Below are 9,704 nucleotides of genomic sequence, written 5' to 3' on the forward strand. Positions count from 1 at the left end.
AGCATGTGCTGCAGTTTTCCACCATCTGACTGATATGCACCGACAGTCCTGGACACCAGACTGACTGGCGGGTCCTTGCCCTGCACTTTATAATACCTTGGTGCCCACTGTGAAAATCATGAAGAATTTCCCGTCTCATGTCGCGTGGAATCAAGATCCTTTGAGCTGTCCAGCCAAGGTAAGGTTTTTTTTTTTTCAGGCCAGAAAGGGGCCAGCTCAGGGGGGAGAGCATGTTTTTCTGGCCACTCAGTCTCACAATATCTGATTAGTTTTGCAGACAGGGTCAGCTTTCTGTTTCTCTTTGATTACTTGTAGTCTGGCTTCTGTAGCAGGAAGGCTCTGAGTGACCGCATCCACAAACACCTTGACCTCTGTCTCGTTCTCTCTTTCCTCCTGTGTGAATGTGTGCTTCACAGGGGCCCTTGATAAAGTGTCTGCAGTTATCAAGTGCTTACCGGGCACGTGCACGATGTCAAAAGAGAATCTCAGCAGCCTCAGTCTGAATCTCAGCACTCTCGGGGGAAGTTCATCGAGGGCCTTGGTGCTCAACAATGGCACTAGAGGCTTGTGGTCGGTCTCCAGTCTGAACCGTAATCCCAAGAGGTAGAATGACAGACGCTCACATTCAATTCAATTCAATTCAATTTATTGTGCTTATAGAGCGCCAAAACATTACACATGTATCATGGCGCTTTACAGAATGTAGGCAATCAGAGAAAAAAGGAAAGAAAGGAAGAAAAGAAAAGAAAGAGAGAGGCCCATGGGTAACAGGGGCAAGGAAAAACTCCCTAGAATTGGAGATACATATAGGAAGAAACCTCGAGCAGATCCACGACTCAAGGGCCTGACCAGTCTGCCTAGGGTCAGTACATGACAGTAAGGTCTGTATACATGACAAATGCATATGATAGTCAGGTGTAGAGAATAAGACATGGTGTTAAAAGCACTTGAGCTGAAAGTTACAAGAGGTGGGATGATTACGTATCCGGTATGATAATTCATTATTCCTGATTTAGTGACAGAAAGTTCAAATAGTCCAGCGTTGGAATTGTCCAGGGGAAGGGAGTTGTCAAGGGGCATGTGGTGGGTTGGCAGACGGGCCAGTAATCCGGGCAGAGTTGTCATAGGCAGGTGGTGGGTCGCTAGGCTGTACGGGACAGGAGTCCAGATAGGGGACAGTAATAGGGCAGTCGACGATGAGACTTCAGGTGAGATGGGTGAGAGGAGGGCCAATACACACATGGTTGATGACTGGTGATGATATACCAGTGAGGTACAGTAAGGGGGAAGAAAGAGAGATGTAGAGTGGGTTAGTATTACTGAAAATCAAAATGGTTAATGTCAATAAGTATTCAGTAGTACTATATATTGTTACAGTATACCATAGTGAGAATAGGCAAGAGAGGGAGAGTTGAGAGAGAGAGAAGGGGAGAGAGGAGAGGGGGGGGGGGGGGGGGGGGGGGGTTGTACGGCGTGACACATGAAAAGTCCATGACAGCACTATGCTATAGCAGCATAACTAAGGCATGGTGAGGGGTAGTCGACACCAGCGCAGGTATGGTCAGTGACCACCATTGCACGCGCGACTGGGATGCCAGTCACACGAGGACTCAGCAGGGTGGTCCATTTCAAAAAACCCTGAGATGGGTGAAGTTCCACGCACCATACCTAACTATGGGAGGCAGTAAAGAGGTATGTTTTAAGTCTAGACTTAAAAATAGGGAGGGTGTCTGCTAGTCGAATTGAGAAAGGGAGATTATTCCAGAGGAGGGGTGCGCGATAGCTGAAAGCTCTGCCTCCTACTGTAGTTTTTGAGATTCTTGGAATTACAAGAAGGCCCAGTGGCGGTTCTAGACTCAATTACTCCCCGGGCGAGATCCCCCCGAGCGCCCCCCCCCCCCCCCCCCCCCCCCCCCCCAACAACAAAAAAATCTTCTTTTTTTTCAAACAGTAATTTTTTTATTGAGACATTTTAAATGTCATTTTTAAAGCAACAACAGGCAATTCTGCACAAACAAGCAGATGGCAAACAATGAGATGGCAAAATACTGCTTACAGCATTGCCAAATGACAATGAGGCAATTCTGCACAAAACCGTATTAGAACTTAAATAAATACACAATAGGCCTATATACATAAAACTGATTTTAGCCCACTAATAGACTGTTGTAGGCTACTATATAGTGGATCCCCATTCATCCCCCCTTTCCCGTTTCATTAAGGAGACCCAGAGGTGAACTGTCCCCCGCAAACCCCTCCCTTCGCCCCTTCCTCTGCACAGTGCAGTGCAGTAGGCCTACCTTCTGAGCAACAGGGGCGCCAATTCCCTAATTCCTCACACAAGTGATGGATAATAGAAAATCGTTTTGCGACGTTTATTATTATTATTATTCTTTTTTTTTTTTTTTTTTTTTTTAAGCGCTCGTGCCGCCCCCTACAAGATGCCGCCCTGGGCGACCGCCCGGTTCGCCCGTACCTAAAACCGCCACTGAGAAGGCCAGTATTCTGTGATCGTAGCGGTCTGGGTGGGTTATATGGGACTAGGAGATCTTTAATATATTCGGGTGCCTGGCCATTAATGGCTTTGTATGTTAGAAGTAATATTTTGAAGTCAATGCGACTTTTAACAGGCAGCCAGTGTAGAGATGCCAGGATAGGGGAAATATGTTCATATTTTTTAGTTCTAGTGAGTGTGCGAGCAGCTGCATTTTGTATAAGCTGTAAGCTCTTTGGACAGGTGTTATTGCAGCCAACGTATAGAGCATTGCAATAATCAATCCTTGAGGTGACAAAAGCATGGATTAATTTCTTAGCGTCTGGTAAAGATAAAGACTTCCTGCTTTCTTCTGACAACTGGACCTGCCAGAAGCCAGAGGTAGCGTCCAGCTTTGAGAAGATTTTCGCCCCGGCAAGCATTCCAAGTGTATGGTCTACTGCCGGGAGAATATGTCTCTCTCTCAGAACCCACTTGTTCAGGTGTGTTAAGTCCACGCACAGCCGTATTTTCCCACAAGGCTTGGGCACTACGACTATGCCCGCGCACCATGTTGAAGGCTGCGTCACTTTGGAGACCACACCTATACTGTCCATGCAGTTCAGCTCTGTTCTCACTTTGTCACGCAGAGGGAGAGGCACGCGCCGCGGAGTTGACAGAGCATAAGATACCGCATCTTGCTCCAACACAATTGTGTAGGGCTCCTTTAATTTCCCTAAACCTGAAAATACAGTGGGAAACTGAGCTTTGAAGTCCTCCTGTTGGGCTTCCACTGTATGGACCCGCTTCACTAGTTTGAGAGCCATTATTGCAGGGAGACCTAAAAGAGGCTTTGACAGTTCTTTAACAACATACACATCTTGTTTAGTTGCTCTCTCTTTGGTGATCAGGTTCCCCTCAAAACATCCTTTATCATCCAGTCTATGATGTCCCAGTCCATACAACACCTTACGAGGCCATCTCAGTGCTCCATGTATTTTACTGGAATACGTGCTGCTTGGGATTGCAGTAACTGCAGCTCCCGTATCCCGTTTGAACCCAGTCTCTACACCGTTCAACTGCAACACTCCAATCCATTCCTCCTCTTCATCTGAGCGCACTTCTCCCAAAAAACAAACTCCTCCTGCTCTTGACCCCCGTATTCCTGTGTGATGTCATGCACACCCTTGGCTGATCGGCATTTTTTTGCGAAATGTCCCCTTTTTTGGCATTTCCTACATTCCGACTCCCGGGCGGGGCATTCTTTCTAGAGGTGTCTCCTGGTATTACCACATCTGCCACATCCTGCCGAATATCTTTTTCTGTCCTTTGCTGTCTTTTTTCAATATTGCTTCAACATGCTCAGTTGCTGGCTCTGTCCCTCTCAGCACTGGCTGTTGTTTTTTTACTGCCGCACTTTGTCTAACTTTGTCTAGCTGCAAATTTTCTGAAAGCTTAGGATCTTGTATGCCAACCACAATTCTGTCCCTAATCAACTCTTCTCTCAGGGCTCCAAAGTGGCAATGTTCTGCGAGTGTGTGTACAGCCGTTATGAAAGACTCAACACTCTCACCCGGCTGTTGACTACGGCGACTGAAGAATGCTCTTTCAAAGATGACGTTCCGCTTGCTGATGCAGTGTTTCTCAAACGCCTCAGTGACCGCTTTGTACGACCTTTTTTCAGCCTCTGTCAGAGGTAAAACGCTGAAGATGTCTTCGGCCTCGCGTACATAAAAGCATTCACTTGAAACACCTCTGACCGCATGTCCAGCCCTGGGCGTAACATAATTTAAACCAATGAGAATGACATCTGTCATTCCCGTTAATGGCGCAAAGCGCGTCGTCAAAGTATGCATCGGTATTTTGACAGTCAACGGTGCATTTGAAGGAGACTGCTAGCGAGACCGTATCCGTCCTGAATTTCCCCTTGGGGATCAATAAAGTATCTATCTATCTAATAGTCATTCCACTAAACCATGCTTAACTAAAACCTAGCATAGCCTTCACACATTTGCATTTGTCTATTATTTGAACTCATTGGCAAAGTGAAACTAACTTCACCATGGTGTCAGTCAAGGACAAGACAGTTATACGCAGTAAGTTACCTTCACTATTGACTGACAATGGGTTACCATCGAAAACATAGGCTTGAAAAAGCAACAATTTCCCTAATATTATTCAAATGACTGAATAAAACAAAGTTAGCTTAATCCTGCAGAGGACTTGCTTACTGTATACTGTATCTCCTGACAGTGCGTCTTCAGCTGTGCTCCATTCGTGTCTCTCTACTCATCATGAGATGTGCAGTATTTCGTAATATCTTTATTCTAATTATGTTTCCCATGTAATGGTGCAATTTGTAATGTTTTGCATGGACGTGCGCTGGTGTGCGTTCATGGATGATAGAAGGATAATGTGTTGTGCACCCGCCAATATGACAATGCGCTCTTAAAATAACATATAAACAACTCGCCATAGACTTCTGACCAGGTTTCTCTTGGTTCTCGTGGCGTAATGCGTTTTAGGTGGTGTACAATTGAGATTTTTAGACAATGCGCCAGGCCACTTCCTGGGTTGTTAATTGCCACACCCCTGGGCGCATTGTTTAAAAAATAAACTTGTGAAATTTTTTGTGTACATTTGTGAAAATGTACTTTGCGCCAGGTGGAAAACGAGTTTTATGCCATTCGCCAGGGTGAGAAATAGGGGCCCTGGAGGTGTACAGACTTTGGAGAGAAGGCAGGCTGCAGCCAATCACTCTCTCAGCAGAGCAAATGATGATTGTGACTTGATCATAATGTCATGAAATTACCATTATAAATACATATTTACATATAAAGTTGATTTGTTTGATTTTCACTGGTCCTGCGCTGCAGATATTACTACCTACTCAGAGGTGGAAAAAGTACTAAAATATTGTACTCAAGTAAAAGTACCAATACGTTGATGAAATATTACTCAAGTAAAAGTTAAATTATCCATCTGAAAATGTACTCAAGTAAAAGTAAAACGTAGTTCATTTAAAATGTACTTTAAGTAAAAGTTTCCTACTTTTTTTGGGCACTATATCGGAGGAGAGTAGTGCAAACTCAATAAAGGGATAGAATATAACCCATATTATTATAACTGCAGTCTAAACATAGACAAACTGTCAGATGATCATTCAGGTGTTTATCACTTTCAGTTGTACTCAGCCCTATACAGGGGCTGGATAACAGGTAGATCTGGCACACTCTCAGTCACAAGTAATGATGAATATATCAATACGGTGAGCCCAATTCTTTTTTAATTGCACTCAGGAATAAAGGCATTTAATGACTTCTTCCCTTGCACACTCCTGATCAGTGGCAAAGAAAAAAACATTTTGTCAAAGCTGTTTGCAATTAAATATTTTATTGACTCTTACATTATTGTGACTGTGTTTCAGGTTTGTTGTGTGGACCCAATTTGACCTACTCCTCTACACAAGTTTGTGGTCTTAAGGGGGCATCAGTGCTCCTGCCCTGCAGATATGAGTATCCATGGAAAGGTCGTGGAGACACGTATCTGGGAGGAGAGTGGTATGAAGAGAAGAGTGGTAGAGTCATAAAACACAGTCACTCTAATTATCCTGACTGCAGCCTGAACATAGACAAACTTTCAGATGGAGACTCTGGTGTTTATCACTTTCGGTTTTATACAGTCCTACACACAGGCTGGATAACTGCCAGATCTGGTGTCACACTCTCTGTGACAGGTAATGACAAATATTTACAGGTCACATGTTTTTGTCTGTTATGATATTCACGGTTGAAGGCCTTCTAATCTCTCCACTCAGACCTGCAGGTGAAGGAGAATGCTGTTGTAGCTAATCAGAATCAGACTAAAGTGACCTGCAGCACCTCCTGCAGCTTGGGCTCTCAATATGTCTGGTACAAGAATGGACAGCCTCTACAAGGGGAAACTACAGTATCCATACTACTACAGTCAACCAGACCCTCTGAAGCAGCTTATTACTCCTGTGCTGTAAAAGGTCAACGTTCCCCTGCAGTGTGTGAGTAGATGGATTGGCCACTTATCTAGCCAACATCACAATACCAAGAGAGCACCCCAGAGGCGGATTTATATTTTTGTGAGCGAACCAATCAGAGACCTCCATTATCTCATTACCAGTCACAGATGGCAAAACTACAAAACAAATACCTTTTAGTTATGTCTGTGTTCGGAACACCACAAAAATGTCCATTGATTATTTGTGTTATCTGTTATCACATATCATTTCAGTGTTTGGTTGGTTTATCGTTACTTGATCACTAGGTGTTCCAGAAAAACAATGCTGGGCTGTGAAGTGCTCATCTAACAGTGGGGGCAAGCAGGGTAAGTCGAGTCAGAGTCACTATATTACGTATAGAATGGGAAATAGGAACTAACCATTTCTATTTCTTCAGCAACCCTGCAGGTTACCATGACGTCTGAAACAGTAACAGAAGGGGGAGAAGTGACACTGACCTGCAGCACCTGCACTCAGAGCAACAACCCCACCCTCATCTGGTACAAGAACAACCAGCCTGTATCAAACCAACACACAACCAGAGACAACAAGCTGCATCTAAACCCAGTCAGCAGTGAGGATGCAGGCAGTTACTCCTGTGCTGTAAAAGGAGATGAGAGTCTCTCCTCAACCGCTGTCTTTCTCAATGTCAGATGTAAGTTATACAATTTGTACTTAAATCTCCACAGTGGTATTGGCATGTAGGCTAGTGATAGTGCTACAATGAACAGCTTTTATGTGTGAGAACATTTGAATTCTTCACACGTCACCATTTACTTATTTCAACAGATGTGCCAAAGAATGTTTCAGTGTCCATCAAAGCCTCTAGTAAAATAGAGGAGGACAGTGTAGTGACTCTGACCTGCAGCAGTGATGCCAACCCACCAGTGCACACCTACACCTGGTACATGAAGAGTGGAGCTGAATCTCTTGCTAGGGGCACAGGGGAGAGTATCAGCTTCAATCTGACCTCTGATACCAGTGGACCTTACCACTGTGAGGCACAGAATGAAGTAGGCTCAACAAACTCCAGTCAAACTCCAGTCCAAATTGTGACAGAAGGTGAGTGTTGCTTTTCTGTTCTACTACTCAAGTTCACTAGTCTTTTAAATGATTTATAAAGGCCTATTATTTTGAGTGAATAGAGAAAACATGATATGAAAAAAAGCCAAATATTTCCAAACCCTTATAATTTGTTAAGTTAAGCAAATATGCCGTATTTATAGAAAAATTTAGCAACTATAATGACACATTTTTTTCAATTTTTTTCAAGGTTTAACAGTTCAATCACCTTTCTTTTTAAATTCATTTTCTTCAGATGATCACGTTGCTGCCATGATGTTCCAGGCTGGAATCATACTTTTTGTCATTCTTACAATCACACTGGTGTTTGCAACTCTGTGGTTGAGGTAGCTGATATCTACACTTTGGAATTTATTGTTAATACAAGTGCACATAGACAATTATTACCTGTGTTTTCCTGTAGCTATTTTCCTGCCAGAGTGAACATACAGTGATTTTGCATGTTAAAACTGAAAACAAACTGGACACATTTAAGTAATCTGTGCATTAATTTCTCTTCAAAATAGGAAAAAGAAGAAAATGCATTTGTCTTCAAGTCCATATCCCTTAGAGGTGAGTAGCCCTGATGTTCAGAAACAGGTGCACTGCCTAGTATGTATCTGTAATCTGTTAATTTACTGTCTTCTGACTCTTCAGGCTGATGCCAGTGATGTCTATGACAACGTCATGCCAACGACAATGACCTCTGACCCAGGGCAGAGAGTGGACTCTCAGGGGGATGAAGACGATGTCCATTACGCCAGCATCCAGTTCCAACCACGCACTAAAAAACAAAAGCCTCTCTACAGCAATAGGAAAAGTGTTCAGCAGCTTAAACAAGATGAGGATATTGTCTATGCCTCTGTTCAACCAAGCCAATCAAATACTGCCACCTGGTGAGTTTATTCTGCTACTACAAGATATTTGCCCCATTTCTTCCCTCTGATGTTACAACATTTCTCTTTTCTTTTATAGACCTCATACATCCTTTGATTTACAGTAATTACCACACATGCATTCTTGACCAATATAACACAAGTATGATGTACACACTCTCCAGGACTGACGGTGGTTTTCCAGTCTACAGCTCTGTCAACAAAGACAAAGTCAACAAAGTTGTTGGTGACTAAGCACAGTCACAACACGGGTGTGTGCCTATGCATCTATTAATATCAGGACACACTGAAGCACCACATTATGTGTTGCTTTTTTCACTTTGCTATTTCCTACAGTGAATTTATTGCAGCAATCTGTAAGTGACAAGTGTAGAGATGCTTTGTTAGTGCTTAACTGTTAAGCCATGCTGATTGTAATGTTAGATATCAACCACAATTCATGACATGAAGAATGCATGTACAGTATATACCCAATTGCATTGTTCTAAAATGGCAACACCCATTTTAAATGGATAATGTAAAGCATGCTGTTTTATTGCCTATTTACTGCTATTGCCATTTTCTGTTAATTATTCTGAATGTTCTGATAACCTCCTATTAGGATTTAATTTGTATTTCTTTTTGTACAGTTGTATTTCTATCTGTTTCTCTCTGTCTTAGTTTAAGGTTATGCTCATAAGAGTTTTTTGGTCATTTATAAACTTTTTATGAAATTAAATAAAATTGTGTGCTACAAAATGCGTTGGTTGATTCCATGAGAGCATCAAGTTACACTGCACTGCATTATGTTTCACTGAAGTTTATGCTTTATTTTGGTATTTCTCCTGTAACTGAACTTTGAGCATGTTCACTAAGAACACCCATCAAGTGCACCAGCCTCAGTCCTGACACATACAAGGTGACAGAGGACATACGGAAACCCACATGCACAGCAAAGCCAAACCACAGCTACTCAGGGAGGGCAGTGAACTGAGAAACTGATGTTTCAGGCAGAAGAGGGATTAAATAAATCTCAGCTCTGCTTTTAATTTAGTGCCTAGATCTCTCAGGAAGTGTTTTATAGCATTCTCTTTTCACATATGTACGCAGAATTGACCATAGGGTCAGTCAAAGATAAAATTGGTCACTTGTTAAAGGTCCATGTAAATCTATACTTTGTTTATAATGATGGCAAAATAATGGTGCATCTTTTATGCCAGCACAGTGGCATAATCAGGTTCCCCCACATTATGCTCTCTAGAGC

At 42.8% G+C, this 9,704-nt stretch overlaps 1 protein-coding gene across 1 annotated transcript; it reads left to right on the forward strand.

The window, feature by feature from the left end:
- Window positions 1-4,535: 4,535 nt before the first annotated feature.
- LOC121717885 (B-cell receptor CD22-like) lies at window positions 4,536-8,949 on the forward strand. Its single transcript, XM_042102589.1, has 9 exons — window positions 4,536-4,569; window positions 5,901-6,209; window positions 6,291-6,478; window positions 6,912-7,158; window positions 7,293-7,565; window positions 7,822-7,912; window positions 8,093-8,138; window positions 8,223-8,461; window positions 8,626-8,949. The coding sequence occupies exons 1-9, from the start codon at window positions 4,536-4,538 to the stop codon at window positions 8,693-8,695; spliced, it is 1,497 nt and encodes a 498-aa protein (XP_041958523.1). The 3' UTR covers window positions 8,696-8,949.
- The last annotated feature ends 755 nt before the right edge of the window (window positions 8,950-9,704 follow it).

Source organism: Alosa sapidissima, chromosome 9, assembly GCF_018492685.1.
Source record: "Alosa sapidissima isolate fAloSap1 chromosome 9, fAloSap1.pri, whole genome shotgun sequence".
Taxonomy (NCBI): Eukaryota; Metazoa; Chordata; class Actinopteri; order Clupeiformes; family Clupeidae; genus Alosa; species Alosa sapidissima.